Source organism: Monodelphis domestica, chromosome 2 (genome assembly GCF_027887165.1).
Source record: "Monodelphis domestica isolate mMonDom1 chromosome 2, mMonDom1.pri, whole genome shotgun sequence".
Taxonomy (NCBI): Eukaryota; Metazoa; Chordata; class Mammalia; order Didelphimorphia; family Didelphidae; genus Monodelphis; species Monodelphis domestica.
This window is the reverse complement of record NC_077228.1, coordinates 399,330,738-399,355,061: the sequence shown is the minus strand read 5'-3', so window position 1 is coordinate 399,355,061 and position 24,324 is coordinate 399,330,738. Positions and strand designations below refer to the sequence as shown.

The following is a 24,324-nucleotide window of genomic DNA, read 5'->3' as shown; positions in this document are numbered from 1 at the left end:
ATTTGATTTAAAACAAGACACTGTAGTGAAACATTTTCTGGGGTAACAATTTACTCACCCACTCTTATATCTAGCATAATTTATATCTCCCACTATTTTACTCACTACAGTTTATGTCTCCAACTCTTTTAACTGCCACAGTAGAGATCTCCCCTCTCAAAGCAGGGTTCAGGGGAGACAGCTGCTATTTAACTTGGCCAAGGGAGAGAAGAGGGGGAATGAGTAGTTCCCTGTCCTTTAAACCTTGAACCATTCCCTCTTCATCTCTTTAGAATTTTTAGTTTCCTTTAAAGTTTAGCTCACATAGCAACTGCATGAAGACTTTCCTGAACTCTCCAGCACCCCTAGCACTCTTCACTCTCAATTTGCTACCTCCCCTTACTCCCATACTTACCCTGGTTACCTTGTATTCACTTTGTACATACTTTGTATAAATTGCACAGTCCTTTGAAGGGAAGGTCCTTGAGGTCAGGGATTAGTTCATTTTGTTGTTGTTAGCTTTTAAAATGTGTGTTAATTGAATGTTTAAAAGAAGGGATTATCTTTTTATCTTGTATCTTTGATCCTGACCTATTCTTTTAGGACAGAATTGCATTATTTTAAAATTGGAAAAGACTTTAGAAAATGTTTACCTTTAATCTTACATAGATGAAGAAACACAGAAGCCTTAAGATTTGATGTAACTTGTCTAAGTCTTCACAATCAATGATTTTAGTTGCCAAATCCAATGACCTTTTCTGAATCATTAATCTTCCTTAACCTCTCTACAGCTTTTGAAACTGCTGATTACCTTCTCCTCTTTGACAATCTTAAAGTTTGTGAGACTCCACTTTGTCCTTTGATCTATATGACCACTCTATCTCAGTCTATTTTTGTTGGATCAACATCCATGTCACACCCACTGTTGGTGTCCCACAGGCTTCTGGCTTTGGTTCTCCATTCTGCCTCTATATTACTTAACTTGGTGATCCCATCCTTCCCACGGACTTAATTGTTACTTCTATGTTGATGATTCATTTATCTACCTATTCTATGCCAACCTCTCTACTCAAATCATAGTAGGGAGCACTAGGAGCCAGAAAGGCTTTAAGTTCAAACCTTAACTATGGGACATACTGGCTCCGTGACACTGTGCAAATCGCTTAATGGGTAGCTTTTTAACACTTTAAGTTTCAGAGGTATCAACCTGTATTGCCAGAGTTTCCATATGTAGGAGTTCTCTATACCACTAAGATCACAGGTCTAGTCTTTTTTAAAGTCTGCAGCAACCGTTGTGGAGTAAGGGAAGTATGATTTAGTGGATAGAGCAAAGGCCTAGAAGCCAAGGAAGACCTCAGATCAAGGTCTGACACAGACCAGCTGTCAGTCCCAGAGCAGGTCGGTTGACGCTTCAGTGCTCATCAGGGCTTCTTGAGCCAAAGAAATCACAAGATTCTGGTTCCAGAGTGAATGCTCTTCCCCGGAAGTATAAAGTTTATCTTTATTTTGTAAATAAGCCAGTTTTAAAGGACTGGTGGAAGGGGGAAGTGAGAGCCTGGAGGGGGGGATGACACTTCTGGTGGCTCGTGGGTATTTTGTGAACCATCACGTTTTACATCAAAGTGTTAAACGGAGTGGAGGACTGTAGTATGCATTTTTCACTTGAGGGCAGTTTGCAGACTTTGTTTCAGACACCTTTTATTTCAGACACCACAAGGGCATTCTGACTAGCTGGTGTATGTAAACCAAAGAGCGATATATGGAATGGAGGGTCATCACAGTGCCTCTCGAGACGGTGGGCTGCGGTGGAGGAAAATGTGGCACAAGGAACACAAAGGGACAAAACCGGGTTTTAGGATAGGAATGTGGAACAAGAACACCTCCGCCCCCACTGGTTCATTATACCAGAAAGGCGGGACTTCCTGTTGGAGTCTGCAGAAATCTGGTTTAAAGGGTGCGGGATAAAAGGAGCTTGGAGGGCGTGTCCACGCCTAAAGGTAAGTTCCCACAGCCTCCCGAGATTGGGGAAGTCCTCGCCAAAAGGGGTGGGGCTTTGGATGCTGTATAGAGGGTCTCCACAGCTTTCTCCCGAGGATTTCCGGGGTGGGAGAGCCAACGAACGAGAGTCCGGAAGAAGAGATTTCTGCTGCCGGGGCACAATTGTTGCTGTTCGCTGGGCTCTAGTGACTGGTGGCTTTGCCAGGAGGCGGCTGTTGCTAAAGGATCATACCTGCGGAGAGATCTCGTGTGTCCATTGGTCAGTACGTCCGTGTGTGGAGAGTGCTCTCTGGCTGGAGCGCGGCCACACGTGAAAAGCAACCCACTTTACTACAACCTTCGCTACAGGAGAGCATGCAGCCTGACCACCGACTAGGGGAGAATCCTGCTACTTCCCTAGGTATCCCAGAATGAAAAGCAGGGTCCTGGGCTTTTAGTTCAAACCCTTCATTTTTCAGATGAGGAAATTAAGGCTGAGATAGAGATAAAGCATCTTCCCTGGGGTCATTTAGCTTTTAAGTGTAAAAGGAAGGATTCATACTGGAATTCTTGTCCAGGCATTCCTTCTCCCCAGAGCATTAGCTGATGTGTAATTTTGCAGTGACTGTGCGGAGGCATCGTGCTAAGCGCTTTACAATCATTATTTTATGTGCTCCTGTCAACAGGCCTACGATGTAGGTGCAGTTATTATGCCCATTTTACAAATGAGGAAACAAGGGCAAACGGAAGTTAACTGATTTGCCCAGTCACACAACTCTTAAGTGTCTGAGGCTGGTTTTGGATTCAAGTCTTTTGACTCCTGGCTCCACTGTGTGTGTATGTCTATTTCTGATGGGCTTCACATTTTACAGAAAAAAAGTAAAGCCTCATTGCAAGTGCTCTTTCTCATTTCATGTTACTCATATAGCTTCTGTTATTACATACATATATATGTATATATATATAGGTATATATGCACATATTCATACATACAATTTGTTATATAATTATAGTACATATATAATAAAACTTGTGTATATATGAGATGACATGGTTAGACCTACAATTCAGAAAAATCATTGACAGCTGTATGGAATATGTATTGGAGTAGGAAAAAATTTGAGGTAGGCAGACCCATTAGCAGGGTATATTAGAAAATAATTCAAGCAGGAAGAGAAGGGCTTGTACTAGAGTGGTGGCAGAATCAGAAAAGTGAAGGAAGCATTGGAAAGATGTTGCAAAGGTCTTAGTCACAGATAGAATGAGTGGCTGAGAGATAGTGAAGAGTTAAGAATGACACCTATGTTGCCAGCTCAGGGAACTGGAAAGATGGTGTTGTCCTCTACAGTGATAGGGAGATTAGGAGGAGGGGTTTGGAGTTAAAAAATGAGTTCAATTTTGGACATGTTGAGTTTAAGAGTCTACTGGACATCCAGTTTAAGCATCTGAAAGGTAGTTGGAAATATGAGATTCGAGGTTAAGTTAAGGCAGAATGGGTAGATGTTGAGAATCAACAGCCTAGAGAAGATAATTAAATCTATGGGATCTGATAAAATGAAGTAATATAGAGGGAGAAGAGAAGAAGGTCCTGTATAGATCTCTGGGAGATACTTATGATTAGAAAGGGTTGCCTGGATTGGATATTCAGCAAGAGAAACAGAAAGAGTGGTCATATAGGTCAAAGGAGTATCAGGAGAGAGTGGTGGTACATGTAGCTACTGACTCTGACTTGATTTATCCTTTATCAGAGCCAAGAATCCTCTGAGGGCTCCTCTCCAACTTCTGTGGAATTTTGATAGTTATGTGAAACAACCTATGTAACAGTTTCTTCATGCTGTGCCTTCATTGTGATTACTTAACCCTGCTTCTCTGTGCCCCTCCTGGATGCCCCTCTATCCCTAGGGCAAGTGTGGTGACCCCAGATTGCAATATTTCTTCAACTAATGACCCTTTTTATTCCTATTTTAGTAGTTGTCTTTAATTCCAGTTGACAGTGGTGTTCCAAAAAACTAGAAAGAAGAGAACATTGGAGAGGGTGATCAAAAGGCTCCAGAGAGGCTGAAAAGAATGAGAATTGAGAGGAGACCATTGCATTTGGCAGTTAAGAGATCATTCCCAATTTTGGAGGGAATAGTTTTTGTAGAATGATGAGGTTGGAAGTATGCACCACTCAAGTACAAGCCCTTCTCTTCATGCTTGAATTATTTTGTAATATACCCTGCTAATAATGGGTCTGCCTACCTCAAATTTTTTCCCACTCCAATACATACTCCATACAGCTGCCAATGATTTTTCTGAATTGTAGGTATGTCATCTCATATATACACAAAAGTTTAATTATATATGTACTATAATTATATAACAAATTGTATGTGTGAATATGTGCATATATACCTATATATATGTATGTAGTAACAGAAGCTATATGAGTAATATGAGATGAGACAGAGCACTTGCAATGAGACTTTCCTATCAGACATAGACATACACACATAGTGGAGCCAGGAGTCAGAAGACTTGAATCCAAAACTAGCCTCAGACACTTAAGAGTTGTGTGACTGGGCAAATCAGTTAACTTCCGTTTGCCCTTGTTTCCTCATTTGTAAAATGGGCATAATAACTGCAATTAGTCCCTCACTGCTGCTAAGAAATCCTTCTACATCTGCCTTAACACTCACTATCCTTATCCTGCTCTCTATTGCAGCTCTTCCAAATCTTTTTGTTACTCCCAAAACCCCTTATTTGAAATGCATAAGGGCAGAAGAGAATGAAAGGAGAGAAAGTAAAAGTGCTATTTACAGAAGGCCTTTCCAAGAGGTTTAGCCTAAAGGACAGAAGAGTCATAGCACAGTACTGCAGAATCAAATAAGGGTGTTTTTTTTTGAGGATAGGGGACTCATGGGTATGTTTGTAAGCAGTAGGGAAAGAGTAGAGAGGGAGAGATTGAGAATGAGTCATAGAGTGAGGATGATAGAGGAGGAAGTATATTTAAAGAGATAGTATGGAGTGAGATCTCTTGATCAGGTAAAGGAGTAAGTCTTGGTAAGGAGTAGGGCCACTTCCTTGTGTGAAGCATTTGAAGAAATAGAGATAGTAACGGAAGCTATATGAGTAGCATATGATGAGAAAGAGCACTTGCAATGAGGTTTTACTTTTTTTCTGTAAAATGTGAAGACAAGTTGAGAAGGTCTTGCCAATAGTTGGGAAGAAGGAGCCATGGGAGATTTGAAGAAGGACGAAAAGATTTGGAAGAGCAGCTATAGAGAGCAGGATAAGGATAGTGAGTGTTAAGGCAGGTGTAGAAGGATTTCTTAGCAACAGTGAAGGACTAATTGAGGTTGTTTAATGTGGAATCAGGAAGACCTAGGATCAAATCATTCTGACAGTAGCTGTATAAACATTGTATCAAGTTACTGGAACTGTCCTCAGCTTTAGTTTCTTCATATAGTAAACGTGTTGGATCAGATATTTACTAGGATCTCTAGCTCTTAAGTTTAGGAATCCTTTAATCTAATTGTGAGGAAGCTTTTTCTTTATATCCCACTAAAATTTAATGTGCTCTAATGTTTTTCTGCCCATTCCTCCTAGCTACCTCTTCTAGAGTGGGGTCTTCCACCAGACTCTAAATGCAGCTTGGCAACCACATACATATATACTATACTACTCCACTATTCCACTTTGCCTTTATATATATGGAGAGAGAGAGAGAGAGAGAAAGAGAAAGAGAAAGAGAAAGAGAGAGGCAGCATGATCTAGTGGTTTTGGAATTTAGAAGACTTGAGTTTGCATACCATCTCTGACAACCTGTTAGCCTCCATTTCTTCATTATTAAAAGAGGGAGTTGAACTATGATTTTCTATGATACTGTAATCTAATTATCAGAAATATTAAATCCAGCTGAAAAATATTGTGATATAAATTCTTTTGCTTTTAGTTATTTCTTCAAGGGGCCAAGCAGAAAAAGTTTTGTTTCCTTAGCATGCTGGTACTACCCCTGGTGTTTTTATTTTCTTTCTTTTTTTAAAAATATGTTACAATTTAAAAAATAATTTATTTATAATATTTTTCCATGGTTATATGATTCATAATTTTCCACACCCCCTCTTCCTTCCTCCTTCCTGGAGCTGACAAACAGTTCCACTGGGTTATACATGTGTCATTCTTCAAAAACCTATTTACATGTTATTCACATTTGCAATAAAGTGATCTTTTAACTCCAAAATCCCAATCATATCCCCATCCAACCATGTGATCGATCATATGTTTTTCTTCTGCATTTCTATTCCCACAGTTCTTTCTCTGGATGCGGATAGCATTTTCTCATAAGTTCCTCTGTTGTTGTCCTGGATCATTGCATTGCTACAATAGAAAACATCTGTTACATCCAATTGTGCCATAGTATATCTGTCTCTGTGTACATTCTTCTCCTGTTTCTGTTCCTTTCCCTCTGCATCAATTCCTGGAGGCCTTTCTGTTCACATGGAATTTCTCCAGTTCATTATTCCTTTCAGCACAATAATATTCCATCACCATCAGATACCACAATTTGTTCAGCCATTCCCCAGTTGATGGACCCACCCTCATTTTCCAATTTCTTGCCACCAAAAAGAGCACAACTATAAATATTTTGTATAAATCTTTTTCATTATTATCTCTTTGGGGTACAAACCCAGAAGTAGTATGGCTGGATCAAAGGGCAGGCAGTGTCATTTGGACATAATTCCAAATTGCCCTCCAGAATGGCTGAATTAATTCACAACTTCACCAACAGCGTATTAGTGTCCCAATTTTTCTACAACCCCTCCAACATTTATCACTTTCCTTTGCTTCCATATTGGTCAATCTGTTAGGTGTAAGGTAGTACCTCGGATTTGCATTTCTCTTACAGGAGAAATTTAGAACACTTTTTCATGTGATTACTGATAGTTTTGATTTCTTCACCTGAGAACTGCCTGTTCATATTCCTTGACCATTTGTCGATTGGGGAATGGCTTGATTTTTTGTAAATTTGACTTAGTTCCTTATATATTTGGGAAATGAGATATTTGTCAGAGAGTTTTGTTATAAAGACTTTTCCCCAGTTTTTTGCTTTCCTTCTTATTTTGGTTACAATGTCTTTGTTTGTACAAAGCCATTTTAATTTGATGTAATCAAAATCGTTCATTTTACACTTTGTATGTTCTCAATTTTTTGCTTGGTCTTAAATTCCTTCCTTTCCCACATATCTGACAGGTATACTATTCTATGTTCACCTAATTTATTTATGATTTAATTCCCTATATTTAAGTCATTTATCCATTTTGACTTTATCTTGGTATAGGGTGTGAGATGTTGATCTAGACCTGATTTTTCCCATACCGTTTTCCAATTTTCCCAGCAGTTTTTGTCAAATAGTGAGTTCTTGTCCTAAAAGTTGGGATCTTTGAGTTTATTGAATACTAGCTTGCTGAGGTCATTTACCTCTAGTCTATTCCATTGATCCACCCTTTTGCCTGTTAGCCAGTACCATGTTGTTTTGATGAGCAATGCTTTATAGTACAGTTTAAGTTCTGGCACTGCTAGGCCCCCATCCTTCACATTTTTTTCATGATTTCCCTTGATATTCTTGATCTTTTGTTTTTCCAGATGAACTTTGTTATAATTTTTTCTAATCCTATAAAATGTTTTTTGGTAGTTTGATAGGTATGGCACTGAATGAGTAAATTAATTTGGGTAAGATTGGCATTTTTATTATATTAGCTTATCCTACCCATGAGCAATTAATTTTTTCCATTTATTTAGATCTAGTTTTAATTGTGTAAAAGGTACTTTGTAGTTGTGTTCATGTAATTCTTATGTTTGTCTTGGTAGTTAAATTCCTAAATATTTTGTGTTATCTAGAGTGATTTTAAATGGAGTTTCTAACTCCTGCTGCTGAATTTTGTTAGAAATATATAGAAATGCCAGTGATTTATGTGGGTTTATCTTGTATCCTGCCACTTTGCTAAAGTTGTTAAATATTTCCACTAGTCTTTTAGTTGATTTTCTAGGATTCTTTAAGTATGCCATCATATCATCTGCAAAGAGTGATAGTTTAGTTTCCCAGCTGCCTATTTTAATCCCTTCAACTTCTTTTTCTTCTCTAATTGCTACTGCTATGGTTTCTAGTACCATATTAAATAATAGAGGTGATAATGGGCATCCTTGCTTCACTCCTGATCTTATTGGGAGTGTTTCTAACTTGTCCCCATTGCAGATGATACTTGTTGATGTTTTTAAATATATGCTGTTTATTCTTTTGAGGAATGATTCTTCTATTCCTATACTTTCTAGTGTTTTCAATAGGAATGGGTCTTGTATTTTGTCAAAGGCTTTTTCTACATCTGTTGAGATAATCATGTGATCTTTGTTGATTTGATTATTGATATGGTCAATTATGTGGATGGTTTTCCTAATATTAAACCATCCTTGCATTCCTGGTAGAAATCCCACTTGGTCATAGCGGATGATCCTTGTGATAGCTTACTGTAGTCTTTTCACTAATATTTAAGATTTTTGCATCTATGTTCATTAAGGAGATTGGTCTTCAGTTTTCTGTTTCTGGTCTGCCTGGCTTTGGAATCAGTACCATATTTGTGTCATGAAAAGAATTTGGTAAGATTCCTTCTTTGTTTAATTTTGTATTAGTTGTTCTTTAAATGTTTGATAGAATTGACTTGTGGATCTATCTGGTCCTGGGGATTTTTTCTTAGGAAATATCTTGATGGCTTGTTCTAATTCTTTTTCTGAGATGGGATTATTTAAGTATTCTATTTCCTCTTTTCTTAATCTAGGCAATTTATATTTTTGTAAATATTCACCCATTTTACCTAGATTGTCATATTTATTACCATATAATTGGGCAAAAATAGATCTTAATAATTATCTTAATTTCCTCTTCATTAGAGGTGAGATTATCCTTTTCATCTGTGATACTATTAATTTGATTCTCTTCTTTCTTTTTCTATTAGATTAACCAGTACTTTATTTTATTTGTTTTTTTTCAAAGCATCAGCTCCTAGTCATATTTATTAGTTCAATAGTTCTTTCACTTTCAATTTTATTAATTTCTCCTTTAATTTTTAGGATTTCTAATTTAGTTTTTATCTGGGGATTTTTAAATTTGTTCTTTTTCTAATTTTTTAAATTGCAAGTCCGTTTTTTTGATCTCCCTCTCCTTTTCTGTTGATATATGCACTCAGGGATATAAATTTTCGGCTGAGTACTGCTTTGGCTATATCATAGATTTTCATATGTCGTATCCTCATTGTCATTCTTTTTAGTGAATTCCGTAATTGTTTCTATGATTTCTGTTTTGACCGACCAGTTTTGAAGAATTAGATTATTTAGTTTCCACTTAATTTTAAATTTGCCTTTTCACGGTCCCTTGTTAATTATAATTTTTATTGCATTATGATCTGAAAAATTTGCATTTATTATTTCTGCATTTGTTTGCAATATTTCTACACCCTAGTACATATTTGATCTTTGTATATGTACCATGGACTGCTGAAAAGAAAGTATATTCCTTTTTATCCCTGTTCAGTTTTCTCCAGATATCTATTAACTCTAATTTTTCTAACATTTCATTCACTTTCTTTCTTATTTATTTTTTGGTTTGATTTATCTAATTCTGAAAGGGGAAGGTTGAGATCCCCCGCTAGTATGGTCTTACTATCTATTCCCTCCTTTAGATCCTTTAATCTCTACTGTAGAAATATAGATGCCATACCATTTGGTGCATAAATGTTTAGTAATTATATTACTTCATTGTTTATAGTACCTTTTAATAAAATGTAATTTCTTTCCTTTTCTCTTTTAATCAGATCAATTTCCACTTTGGTTTTGCCTGGTATCATGATTGTTATTCCTGCTTTTTTTACTTTAGATGATGCATAATACTATGAAGTTTTCTTGGCAAAGATACTAGAGTGGATGGTTGCCATTTCCTACTTCAGTTGTTTAAGGTAAACTGAGATTAAGTGATTTGCCCAGGGTTTAGCTAGTGAGTATCTGAGATTGGATATAAATTCAGATCTTTCTGACTCCTTAATGCTCTATTCATTGAGGCACCTCACTGCCTCAGAGGAGGAATATAAAGTAGGTGGCTATTGAAGAATTTGGTGTTTTGTGTGTTAGAGAATAATTAAGTTCAACTTCATTCCTACAGATGGGATGTGTGTGTTGGGGGGTGTGGTGGAAAATGGGGAGAGAAAAATTAGTTAGGGAAAGATACAAGTATAAATGAGGTATAAAATATCAATTAGTCAATAGATTGTCTAGTCCTAATCCTAGGCCAGAGATAAAATATAAAGGCAGATATATAGTTCAGAGTTTTTATATTTAGCAATGAAAATGTTTATTGTTTAGTAAATGTTTAAATATGGTGGTGATAGTGGAAAGAGCACTGAACTTGAGGTCAGAAGATTTTATTTGAGTCCCAACTGCACCATTATTTGGGTAGTGTGAGGCCAATTAAGACTTAACTTGCCTAAGTCTCCACTTTGTCTTTTATAAGAGAATAATAATATTTGTACTATCTGCCATACTGAGTTGTAAAAAATAATATAAATAAGTAAAGTTCCTTGTAATATAAAAATAATATATAAATGTTGGCTATTATTATTGATACCAACAGCAAGTAGCATAGTAATTACATTGTTTTTGTAATCACATCTAACCTGAGAAGAGGGATTATCTTAAAAGGAACACAGTGAGGGGAAAAAAACAAAGACAACATTGCTTGGTGTATTGGGGGGTCTATTGCTCATACAAAAGCTGACTGTTATATGGCAAGAGGAAGTTATCCTCCAGGAGATCAAGGATACTTCCATTGTCCATCTTTATAAAGGAAAAAGTAATAGGTTATCCTTTGATAGTCACTGTGGGGTGTCTCCCTTAATCATTGTTGGCAATGATTAGAGACTTAACAGTCTCTAATTGAAGGATCCTTCTCTTGGAAGATAATATGAACACAGCCCCTAGATTCACAGTTCTGCAAAAAAGGGGTTGAACAAAATTTCTCAATTATCAAATGTTGATTCTTTTAATAGTTTTGTCTTGAGAAGAAATAATCAAGAACTGTGGCAGTAAATATCCATATTCAGGAACATGACTTTTCCCCCAGAATGCCACTTTTTTTCACTGTCTTTCCTTGTGCTTTCATCTAGTTGGGTAAAAGCTTAACAAAAATTTTTAAGAGTGTCATTGACTTTGGCAAGACCTACTGTAAGTCAGGAAAATGAGGCCACTAGAAGCTTTATACTGTCATTTGAGAACTAGTGAAGTATTTGAGTTATTTACTAAGCTTGATGAGTATCTAGTTGAAATATTTGGGAAGCTCAAATTAGGAAATTAGAGGAAACTGAGATGAATGAGAGAGGCTTAACAACATGACATTTTCCACAGAAATAGGTCTGGCTCTTATTTATAACTACTTAAAAATATTTGAAGTATCCATGATTTAATTGGTGTTGTGTGCTATCTTGGAAAGAAATGGATTTGGAGTGAGGAAATCCAGGAGTGGGGAAAATTTTGGTCAAAGTTCTGAATACTGCAGAAAAGTCAAGGGATATTCTCATCACTGAGGAAAGATCATGCAGTTTATTAAGAAGTAAGATGTCACTGGTAGATGTTACCAACAAAATGAAGTACCGCTTTTTCTCCAGTTCTCACCAACTTGAAAAACCTACAAAAGAGGAATTATGCATCAGAGGTAGAGCAATTATAGCTGTCTCTTTAGGTCAAGAAAGTAAGAAGCCCAATAAACTGAGAGAGCCTTATGAATTAATACTGGAGAAAACTATTCCCTATAGCTCATTTAGCACTTTTCCCCCATGAGCTTCTAGGTTCCCACAAGGTTCACATAGATTCATCAGCTTGTATTCTGGGAGTCACTTGGAAATTTCCCTGCTGCTGCATTCTGTGTTAGTACTTGCTGCTTCTGACCTTTCCCCAGCATTCTGTTACATGCATGGTTATAGTTGTCTATTCACATCTAGTGGAGTTGGAGTTATAATAAGGTAGAACCATTATTTACCTGGGGTGATCCTTAGGTCAGAGATTCTTGAAGTGTCAGAAACTGCCCAGGACACCCATTCTGTCCTCCCTCAAGCCTACAAAAGAAGAGGTCAACATTGCCTCAGCCCAACCATAGAGTTAAAGTTTGGAGGGACTTGGAACATCAGGTGCTGCATGAAAGCCAAAGAAAAGCATCTAGCTGGGGCTATTTCTGTCCTCTCAGGAATTAATTTGGGCAGAGATTGAGATTAGTGAAAAGTGAATTCCTCAGTGTGCAAGAAGGCAAAATGACCATCAGTAGCTTAAGAGCCAGAAAGTGATTGAGAGGGGAATACAAGCAGAATAGATTTAACATCCAACAATGAAAGGAAGAATAAAACTTCAAAACTTGAATGCAAGAAAATAAATGAACAGGAAAGAAACTAAAATCAGAAGGGAAGATGATACCAAGACATCTAAAAGATAGCAAATGTTTTAAAATATTACAATGTAAAGGAAATTGAACCATCATCTGGTAAATGTGAATTACAGCAGAATATTCCTTAATGATTTACGTCTGGACCTTGAGAGAAAAATTTAGGTGAGAACAATTCGTAGAATTTAAAGTCTACATAGCAGAAGTATCAGTTTATAAAATCTTGAGTTCTTGGGGGTATCTCTCTCCAAAGAAGCAAAAGAGAAAACAGCAGATTGAGAATATAAATATACCAAAGTAAAGGATAATATGGAAGAGGAGAAATAAACAACAATAATGTTATAAATAAGCATGACCTCTATACAAGAAAAACACCTTGATCTTGAAGTCAGGGTATAAAGTATAATGAATATTTTTCAGCCAGTTTTAAAGAAAACAAAGAGGCCAACTCTAAGCCACTCACATGTTTGTTTTTTTTTTTGAGAGAGACCAGTGTCTCTCAGCAAAGCGGGGTCATTAGGCTTCCTCACACCTAAAGACAATTACATGAGAGTTCCTCTTTCTTATGTACCATAATCTCTCCCCAAAACTGGTATCTCTCAACAATTATGTCAAGATAACTTGCTAGTCTAGGTGTTTTTCGAACCCAGATATCTCTGTGTGTCATATATGGTCAAGCCTTCTGTTCAGAGGGCTTCTACTCTGGAAGGCTCAGGCCTTCCAAGTCATACCATAATGCAAAAATGCTGGCTTAGAAAGTTGCAGCATGAAGAGAAAAATAGCTAAATGCATTATGTTAATTTAGCTTAATAATACCTTCTCTTTGCTTAATAACCTTAAATATATTTACTATAATCCTATTAATTACTAATCAATCATTAACTCAGATTAATCATTTCCTTTGGCTAAATACTGATTAATTCTGTCATCTGGGGTCTTATTTAAAGGGGTCAAGGGATTCATCCTCTTCAGTCTTTCCTCTGCTTCAAAGAAAAAAGCTCACATTTTCCTGAGGATCATGATAACATATGGGTGATGGAGGATGTTTACAGTAGTTTCCTTACATGGCATTCCTCCAAGGCTCAACACACAATCCAGAGGGAGCATTCCCCTACTGAGATACATCTATACAATTATTCATCTAAGACTGGAAGAATGAGTATAACTTATAGGGAATTGATTGCAATCACATGATGACTATACACAGGAAAAACTATTCTTATTGAAGCAGAGTGGAGAACAAAAGAAATTAAACTGACTTATTGGAGGATCCTCTTCAGTTAACTCAGAGTCACAAATGGGGTCACAAAGTCAGAGAATTGTAGCCAACAAAGACAATATTTTCACACATTAGACATGATTAAGTATAATAAAAGGCCTTAAGGAATTCTTGTAAAAATCTAGTAGCCTCAGGAGATGAGGTATGAATTGGTACTCTTTTCCTTATAACTATTTGAACACTCTTCTTAAATCTTCAGGCAGTACGTTTTCTTATGTTTTCAGTGGTCAAGTAACATGTATTTTGTCCTTTACAAATAAGGTGATCTCGAAGCAAATCTGAATAGTGTTTTTAAATAAAGAAAAAAAATTCCAGGAGGGACAACATGTATCTCCAAGATGGTATCCAAGCTATTCTCCAGAATAGCTTGACACAGCATATGTTGATGGTGTCTTGTCTCCTCTAGTATTTCCCATACAATGAAAAGGCAACTCCTGCACAAGCATAAAATTGTTCTACAGTTAGTAATACCCAATCAAGATCGAGGATAGTTGAAGAAGTCTCATTCAAGGTTGTGTGGTTGTAGTAATAGTGGCAAAATAAATAGTAAAAATTGCTATGAACCCATAGATTTTTAGTGAAGGCACATATAAAGGAACTCAAATTCCTTTCAGATAGAATGTTAAAAGTCATATTGGAATTTATAGTAGTTCCTAAAACAATAGTAATATGAGAAGTCATTTCTTGAAACACAAAAGGTAAGAGGCAATGGCTATAGTTCAGTCAGAGGTGTCATATTTGTTTAATGAAAAATGCCCTTTCTTGTATCTGAGACTATTTTTCTTCTTCAAGCTTTTAAAAATGATTTCTAGTGATTAACAAAAATATTTAAATTACTGGTCTAGTTAGATTTGTTTTGGTACATTCTTTGATGTATTGATTCAAACCAATTTTTTTAGCCATACAGCTATTTGATTTTCCCATAAGTTTTTATTGAATAATTATTCCATTATTCAATTGGTATTAGTGGAGAGAGAATAAGTGAGGTGGGTCTATAGAGAATCTCCTACCCCCCAAATCCTCATAGACTACTAAATTGCTAGTGGGGAGAGAGAAGTATGTCTAAAAGGAACAATGAATATACTATTAAAGGATTTTTTAAAGGGAGCCATCTGGTGTACAAAGACAGGATGGTGTTCTTCTTTCTCTTGGCCTGAGCTGGCTGGAATGCAAGGGGCACTTGTCTTCACTATATATAAGAGCTTTTATTCACTTTATGATATTAATATCCCTGCTTAGACTCTGATCTATAAGTAAGCTTCAAGTTGGTTAAATGATATAGGCTATATGAAAGGTTTGTGAATTCCCAGGGGAGAACTCATTTAGTTCCTCTCACTTTACCTTCCCCACATATGACTCCTGCTTTTCTCTGACTGCCCTTTCCTACAAATTGTCATTAATAATGGCAACACTAATGACATTAATTTATTTATACAACAATAGAATAAACAGGAAAAGAGGCAGTTTGTAAAGACTTGCAGTTAGAGCAGGGAACTGCCAAGTGCCACAACATGAGATGACAAGGTCCAATAACAGGGTAGGGATAATATAAGGAGAGAGATGGAGGTATGTCTGAGAGAGGTTGCAAAAGAGAAATGGACAGGTCTTGGTGACAGATTGGATATGAGGGTAAGAGGGAGTCAAGGATGATTCACAGGTTTTGAACCTAAAGGACCGGGGAATGCTATTGCCCTATATAGTAATAGGGAAGTTGTGGGATAGGGAAAATCAGGGAGAAAGATAATGAGTTATAAGGAAATATAAAACAATGTAATATAAGGAAAGTCAGAACATTTATTTGCTCATATGCTATGTATGTATGCTCTGGTTCTCAGAACCAGGTAGCTATGGTCCCTCAGGATCCTGTCATACCCGAATAGTTAAATAGGATACATTTCGCATTTTACTTGCTTTAACTGTGTCCACCTAGCTTTCTTTTCCCCATTGTTAAGGGAACATTGTCTAGGATACAGTTCCTTTTAAATACTTAATGTAGGGACATACTCTCCCTCACAGCACTTCTTAACTCAATCCTACATAGCATTGGTCACATCAAATTCATATCCAAATGTGGCATGATTCTGGGACCTGTCATATGAGACCTTTACTCAGCTACTGCTAGACCAAAGCCTCAAAGTTTGTTTCTGGACTCCTCTTTACTACTTGAGGCACCAATGTTACATTGGCTCTAAAACTAAGCCCTTAAATCCTGGAATAATGGAATATTAAGGTATCTTCTGACCTTTTGAAATTGAGTGAGTTATGGATGATTTCACTGGATTACATCACAAGTAAAATTCAACAGTTTTATACTGTGACACTTCTCTGAGCAAGATAACATTTTATTAACAGGATGCTAACCTGTCAGTAAGAATTAGTTAATGACTGCCTCAGTTTTAAGGGAAAGACCCCAAGATAGACTTGATTTGTTTCTATAAGACTAGAACAAAGAACAGAGAAGAATAGATTGCATCGTGGGGTTAAGGACAACATTAATTGGTTATTATAGCTGAGGCATGTTCAGCAATATGGTTGGTTGGAAGGGGCCAGCAACAGCTCCTCTGCTTCCTTCTTGTGACTAAAGAAAGTTCACTGTTTGAGTCCACCTGTAAGGTTAAAAGATAGTGGTCCAGATTTCTTTGGATAGCAAACCAAACATTCTTGAAGGATAAATTGGTTGTATAAAACTACTAGACCACACTCCCTAGTATGCACCTGCATCCCCCAAGGATAACAGAATTCCTTGAGGCTAGAATAATAGTTATAAAAACACTAGATTTCTAAACTTAACTCATTATAGACCAGCTGAATTTCTATACTAAGTTCATAGACAAATAAACAGGATTGACTTCAGGCAGTTAAAGGTTAAATCAATTAACTGAATACTATCAATAAAAAATAACATACATTTAAACCTTTCATTTCCTCCTTAATGAGATGACTCTTGTAGATCACTTATTTATAAGCAAATTCTATAAAAATTTTGACAATAATCAACTGCATGTAGTCAAAAGTTTTTTCAGTATGCTTTAAGTAGTCTCTAACACAGCAACTAATCCAAAATTTAAAAGGAAAAGTGCAGCAAAGGTATATTTACCAATAGTAGATAACAAGTAGTTTCTCTGCAGCAAAGTGAACCAAAACGAGGGATTATACCAGGACTCACCCAAGGGAGATAGTTGTGTACAATTTTCCTGACCAGTCAATGAAAGAATAATGACAATGATATAAGGACGAGATATATTAAACATAGCATAAGCCATAGTAAGAATATCTAAGACTTTGAACTAAATTTAGAGGGGAGATTTACATGTCTGAGTAACTAAGAAAACTCTGCAAGCATAGATATGCTATAACAAAAGCCAATCAATAGTAATCAACATCAAATCTCCTTATATCTTAGTGTTTCAGTATCATTGTCATTTAATTTCATCTTGAATCTCACATGTGTTATGTAGCTGTCTGATCTAAAAGTATCTTCTCTTGGATATTCTGAACTAAGTCTCATTCTTAGGGTAGCTCTGAAGGGGACTCCTCTTCAGAAGATTTGCTTCTCTGGTTTCCTTTCCTTTGTAGATTCTTAGGTGTTCATATTAAAATCTTACAAAACCTTAAAATAAAACAAAGGATATCTCTGATTTTAACCTTACTAATTAATACATTTATCTTTGTCTAATAAATCTCTGCATCATTGACAAATTATTCCTATATTTTTGAGATGTTTCAAGAACTTTGTATTATACATGAATTCATAACAAGCAGATGAGAAGCCCAAATACTCATCTACTTAGTTGTTTAGGATATGAAAATGACTCTAATTTCAGATCAAAAACAGTAATAGAGGTACTGAAGTATTGCAACAAGTTTCATTATATATTTTTAAAATCACAGCTCAACTTGCAATGATCAGAGAGATTTGCCATGAAAGCAAGAAGCGACATGATTATAATATCAATACTGGTCCTCCAGGTCTATGCCTAGGGGCACAGAATGACCCAACATAAGTATAATAGAATAGAGCATCCTTAGTTCTATTTGATTTCAGCAAAAATTTACCTTGTTTATAGGGTATCATAGTCAGGCTCAGGATTTACCAATTGGGAGACATTCCTTCTAAAAAATGAAGTTACAATGGGGAAAACAAATCAAGGAGATCCTACCTTGGCCATGTCAGTGTTGTCCTTGAGCAGGGAGGCAATTTGTGTGCATGCATGCGTGCGTGCGTGGGTGCATGTGTGTGTGTGTGTGTGTGTGTGTGTGTGTGTGTGTGTCCTTGTGTGTCTGTGTCTCCTGGCATTTTTTGTTGCTTAATAATTTATTGCAACAATATATGAGTTATGATTGTGTCAAGTCCTGAGAGTGATTAGTGAAAGTTGTTATTTGAGTTGAAATTTCCTTGGACTGTTATCTGATACTATTCTAAAACTGATTTCAGGTGATTATCTGATTGCTTATTAAGTCAGTAATCCACCATTTAAGGAAAATACCACAAGCTATTCACAGGGAACATTTGAAAACTGCTATGGGTATATGTCAATTTCTGGGAAAGTTCAAGAGGATGATCTTTTTCATAGAAATACAGTCATCCCTCTCTATATCACAATTTACTTATTGTGGCTTCACTGTATTGTGGGTTTTAAAAATATATATCTGATTCTCTATTGCGGAGTTTTTGCTATATTGTGAGATTTTACGGATGAATACTGTACTGGTAATAGTACTACACTGGTGAGTACCCATATAGAATTTTATATATTGTTAAAATTATTTAGGTTTAAGAGTATAGAAAGTGTTTAAGAGCATATGAAGTGTTTTTAAGAGTGTGGGAAAGGTTTATAGGAGATGGGGAGGGTTTATAAAAAACACAGCAATCCCTCATGGGAGTTATGTTCCAGAGACCCCTGCAATAGGTGAAAATCCACAAAGTAGTGGGAGAGCAAACAGACTGATGCTATAGTCACTGAGCCACTCAGCACTCAGGGTACAGAAGATAGTACTGTGGTTGGTTGCCTTTCATTCCATCAGCCATGTACAATCTCACATTGGCAAATTGCATTTCCATTATGTACATTATGGTATTCATCTGCAAAATCCTGAGAAATAACGAAAACTGCACAATACAAAATTAGATAAAAAAAAACCCCATGATATAAGTGAACCACTATATAGTGAGGGACAACTGTATATATAAATAATAAAATAAACATAATGCAACTACTTTGCAGATTTTCACCTATCATAGGGGTCTCTGGAATGTAACTCCCACAATAGGTGAGGGATCACTGTAACACAAAGCATATTATCCAAATAAATTTCATGTTCATTCAAGTTACTTCCCTAAATAATCTTCTCTTGTAGGAAGGAAACAAGAAAATACTTAAAAATTAAAATATATAATCCTTTTCAAAAATGGGTTGGGGTCTCATTTTCCTCTTGTCTGAAGTCTAAAATCTACCCCAATTAATATCCATACCCAAATTGGGGAATTTAATATATAATTTATAGTAAAATTTCCAAATCCAAAACACCCACCAACTTGAAAACTTCTTTTTGTACTTAACTTTAATTTCTAAAACTCCTAAATATCTAATTAGATGTTAGAATAAAATTCATTTACTTTTTGGTTGTCCCCTGATTTATATAAAGTTTTCTCTTTTGGAGGAGCCAGAAAAGAGTTAACAGGTGGTTTTTAAGTACCAGATCTCTTTAAAATGTAAGCTCCCCCCATTTTTTTATCTTGAAATGATACCATTTCCAAATTAGCTTATTTTTAATCAATAAAATGACTTTTTTCTCTTAATTCTGTTAAATTTAATTGTGGTTGAACTCTGAAATATATTTATTAGATGGTAACCAGGAATTTAATTTCTAAATCCCAAAATGAATTATTAAAGTAAATGGAATTTATGGTAGTTTATTTACAATATTTACAATAGAAGGAAGATATTAAGGAAAGAGAGAGAGAGAACTCTGACTTCTGATATCAATTAGAATTTCCAAGCACCAGCCAGGGGAAGAGAGTCTCAAGACAATAGGCCTTTCCTGGAGGCTTCCCACCTCCAGAAAGGTGGGGTCACTAAGTCAGCTTTTCACTCACCAATGGTGACAGTCGAAAAGAAGTCTGAATGTCTGTATTCTGGTTGCTCCTCAAGGGGTCTGCCTTCCAGTCACTCCTCCAAGTCAGTGCCTGAATAAAATCCTCATTCTGCCTTTTGGTCCTCTTTTTAAAGATCTTTTTTTTGTGTGTGTGTCACCTCCCCTAAATTTTCACATTTACCAATCACAGCAGACGATTTTTTCCAGGATTGTCCATTCTTTAGTTCTCACCTTCTTTGGTTAGATTTTCTCCAGGATTGCTCTCTCTTTAGTTTTCATCTTCTCTTGTTAGATTATATCTTTTTGGGTTACTTAACACCTCTTTTGTTAAGTTCACCTTTTGTAGTTACTTAACATTTTGTGATTAATTCACCTTTTGTAGTTACTTAATACCTTTTTTGTAGTTAAAATCTAAAAATAGATTGTAGCTTACAATTCTAGCTTTACTATAAAGGAAGAGCTAAATACCTTCATTATCACAATTAGGAAATTACAATTTTATCTTCACAATAAAGAAAGAGCTAAGTATCTTCATTGTTATAATCAGGAGATAGCTAATCCAATCTTCACAATCCCCACTGATGATCATTGAGAGACTAGTCTCTCCATTGATCATTTAACATAATCATCTTGTAGTCCTAAAGCACTTCTAACTACATATGTATACAATATTTCACCCTTTAAGAGGAAATTACAATAGTTAGAGATAAATAGAAAAGAGAAAAAGCAAAACCAATGCTTTGCTCGGCGCATTGACAAAAAGCCAAAATTAGGGGGCAGTCCCCTTTGTCATAAAAGTGTACATTTACAATAAATGTTCAGTCCCCTTTTGTTCAATCCATTGCAACCAAAAGTTCATTTTGGATCTTCTTGATGCAGTGTAGATTTCTGCAAACATTTTCCTTCGAAGAGTTCATTCTCTGGGTCCAAGGAGTTAGCAAACTTCTTTTCCTGAAATTCTTTCTCAAACAAAATTTTAAATATCGGATTTTTAAATAAAAATACAATACAGTCTCCCCTGAAGAGAGTGTTTATCAACACCCGATTAACTCAAAATGGTTGCATTGTGGGTGTGTTAATCAAATTATAAAAAAAAAGAAAAGAAAAAAATTAAGGAAAAAATTAAACTTTTGAGAGAAATAAAAAGTTAAAATCAAAATGTCAAACATTATGTATATAAAATTTCTGAATTAAAAAAGAATAAATTCAATTCATAACAGGCCTTTGTTATTAGGGTCTAATTGAATTAAATTTTTATCCAACAAGTCTGTAGGGGAAAAAATTACAGTAATGTTGTATTTATCCATTATAAGTCAGTACTACAGGAAGTTGCCATATCTTAAGAGAGAAAAAACAAACTAGATTTTTGTGTAAAAAGAAAAGTGTCATTTCTTGGTCTGATATTTCATCATTTTCTCAGGGATAGGGTAGCCAGAATAGCCAATTGTTAGATACTTTCATAGAAAGTATTTTACAAGGAATGTGGTTCAACGAGTCCCGCTTCTTAACATATGTCAAGCTCTGCAACCCCAAGTCTCACACTAGGTTCAAGTCCTTTCATATTGGTGTAGAAGTTCATCAATCCCACATGGATTGGTTTCATTTTGACCTGTGTGCTCTTTTGGCACTTTTCAGGTTAAATCTGTGCTTCTGTGGCACTTTGGAGATAAAATATGTTCTCCTTTTTTATCCCATTTTCTAGAATTATACACAATCATTAATCATAGTCCTATAATAGTTATCAATAAATGACAGGTTTCCATAGTCTAAAGCTTTTGGGTATGCATTTTTATGCTAAGCAAATGGATATCTTAGCTTATTGCAAAAATCAAAAATAGTTAAAAGAAAATATTTTCAATACAATTACATGTGCTTCAATTCAAAAATGAGAGAAAGAAAAGGAATAAAATACTGTATGGCACAAATAAAGTGCAATAAAATGGTATAGATCCATCAATAGGGAAGTCTTATCATAATCAATAGTTAAATACTATCAATATAGTCAATTATTCATTATCAACAGAGGGTATAATCAGTCACAGAGGTACTGTATTAAAAAATTCATTTCTTCTTTGCTACTATTTGGAGGGGGGAGACAAAACTGAAAAGGATTAATTAATATGAACAAAAACAATAGAGTCTAAGAGGCACCACCTTCTGCCCCATGTAGAGGGGCAGTAGTACAGTGAGTATTTTTAGGACGAGCTCCATTTTTTATATATTGTTTGGTATTTTGTTGTGTATGTTCTCTTGTCTCAGTTTGAGCATTGTCATTTTCCCAATTTCTATTTCTATAATTTTGATTTCTAAAATTTTGATTCCTATAATCATTATAATTATTTCTATCAACTCTAAAGTTGTGGTTTCTATGATCATTATCATAGTCATTTCTATAGTTATTATTTCTAAAGTTGTTATTTTTTTCTCTGTAGCCAGTTTTTACAGATAATCATTACATGGACTCCTTTTCCACAATAAAGGCATGTTATTGATTTATCTGTGGATTCCTGTAAAGGGGTTATAGTCTCTCCCTGATTTTTCAGTTTTCTTTTTAATGTTTCAATTTTTTTCTGTGTCTTCCATTGATTTACTGTTTTCCTCATGTCTTTTTGTATGGCCTTTATAAATGTAGACTGCTACTCTCCTCAATTCTTCGAGTTCCATAGAGTCCTAGTTTGGACAGCTAATTTTAAAGTATTCTTTTACCACTGAACAATAATTCTTAACAAATTGTCTATGTATTTGTCTAATGTCTCTTTCTTTGGATAGATCAAAGTCCATATATATGTTCCCCACATCAGTAAGTCTGTCCATAAACTGAGATGGAGTCTCATCTATTTCTGGTGCTTTTGAATTTAGACCATGAGTCTGGTCTATTGGAGCAAGCTCTCATGGCTGTCAAGAATGCTTCTCTGGCCTGGTTTAATTTTGTAAAATCTGGTTCAACATTGGGGTTCCAATGTGGATTTTCAGTTGGCCAATAATTTGCTCCCTTACCTCATTTCTGATTAGCCAAAGAGATGACTATTTTTCTCTCTGTTTGTCAGAAATTTTTCTAATAAATTTTCAACATCTATCCAAGTGGGGTCAAAAGTTTTGAATAAGTTCTCCAATCTTTTTATAATTAACATTGGCTCTTCCTCAAATGAGGGAAGGTCTTCCTTGAATTTATTTAACTACTCAGGACCAAAAGGTCTATGTTGCCTTATAGATACCAAGTTCCCATTTTCATTGAAAGTTGGAATTTCCCTTAAAGGGAATAAACTTCTATCTGAAATTTCTTGTGTTTCTGTTTCTAGACTTCTTGCTCCATTCTCAATGGGGTAGGTATGAGAAAGGGAAGGGTTGGGCAAGCTGAGGGGGAGGGGTTGTTGTCCCATAGTGCCAGAAAGATGAGAGGTTGGAGCAGTATGGGAAATGAATTGGGCAGGGTGGGAAGGAGGGGAACTGTTCCCAATTTGATCTCAAGATGTTTCCAGAGATTATGCTAACTCATACTCCCCAGGCTGATTATACCAGAGGGAGAAAAATAAAGAAATCAATTTGATCTATATCTCTGTATATTTCCCTAGGCCCTTGTACCAGGTAGTGATATTTTCTTAGGCTCCTCAATCCCCTAAGCAAAAAAATCCCACAGCTTCAAAGCACTTCAAAGCATCTATAGTAGATCAAGACATCCTCTGCCTTTCAAGCTCAAAGAACATCAACTGGGTTAACCCTCCTACTATCTACAATTTTTGGAAGTCTTCCTTCCTTGAAGGCTCATATATAAAATTCCTTACAGAAGATTGTAGATTAATCCTTTTTGGAGAGATCTTCTTTTAGAGATGAATTTTCCACAGAGGACATTCTGGGAAATATACCCAGATTTCAAATTTTGCCAATTTTTTCAAAATCACTGTTGCAAATATTAATGCAAATAAGATATATTAAAATATATATATACATATATATATATATATAAGATAATACAAATAATTCAACATAAACACAAAAGAAAGACATAGAAAATCATTCCCAAATTATCACACTGAACACAAATAACACTCCAAACAAACATAGATGAAACACAACAACTTTTTTTTCCAACAAAGGGTGCCTATCTTAATATTGGCAAAATTATGGAATTTGAGGTGAAAGGGAATGTCAGATATCTGCCTACAGCCTTCCAGGAGAAATTCCCCCTTCCACATGAAAAGAATCTTACCAGGGAGTGCTAAAAAAGAAGAGAGTGGGAGTCTGCAGAGGAGTTAAGAGGAACCAGTTACTCCCCTGGTCCTACCATTGCCACCAAAACTGTTGTAAGTAAAACTCAAAGAAGGAAGAGTGAGGCCACATTCTTTCTAAATAAGATAACATTTTATTAACAAGGTGCTAACCTGCCAATAAGAACTGACCAATGGTTCTGCCCAGTGTTAAGCCCCAAAATGAGGAATTACCTCATTTTTTAAGGTTAGAACAAAACACAGAACAAGATGGATGGTATTATGGGATTATGAACAGCAATCACTGGTTACATAGGTGAGTCATGGAGAACAAT

At 35.7% G+C, this 24,324-nt stretch overlaps 1 protein-coding gene across 6 annotated transcripts in view; it reads left to right on the top strand.

The window, feature by feature from the left end:
* Positions 1 to 1,877: 1,877 nt before the first annotated feature.
* The window catches only part of ECHDC1 (ethylmalonyl-CoA decarboxylase 1), an 81,134-nt gene continuing 58,687 nt past the window's right edge, over positions 1,878 to 24,324 (top strand). The window contains exons 1-2 of one of the 6 annotated variants that reach the window (XM_056818740.1): positions 1,900 to 1,976; positions 9,863 to 9,941. Coding sequence is in view for 1 of the 6 variants with exons in the window: in XM_016428886.2 (XP_016284372.1) it covers positions 2,332 to 2,377 (46 nt within the window). In the remaining 5 variants the exon portion in view is untranslated. Of the gene's footprint in view, positions 2,378 to 9,862; positions 9,942 to 24,324 lie in introns of all 6 variants that reach the window. The other 5 variants (XM_056818741.1, XM_056818737.1, XM_056818739.1 and 2 more) reach the window with 5 other exon arrangements.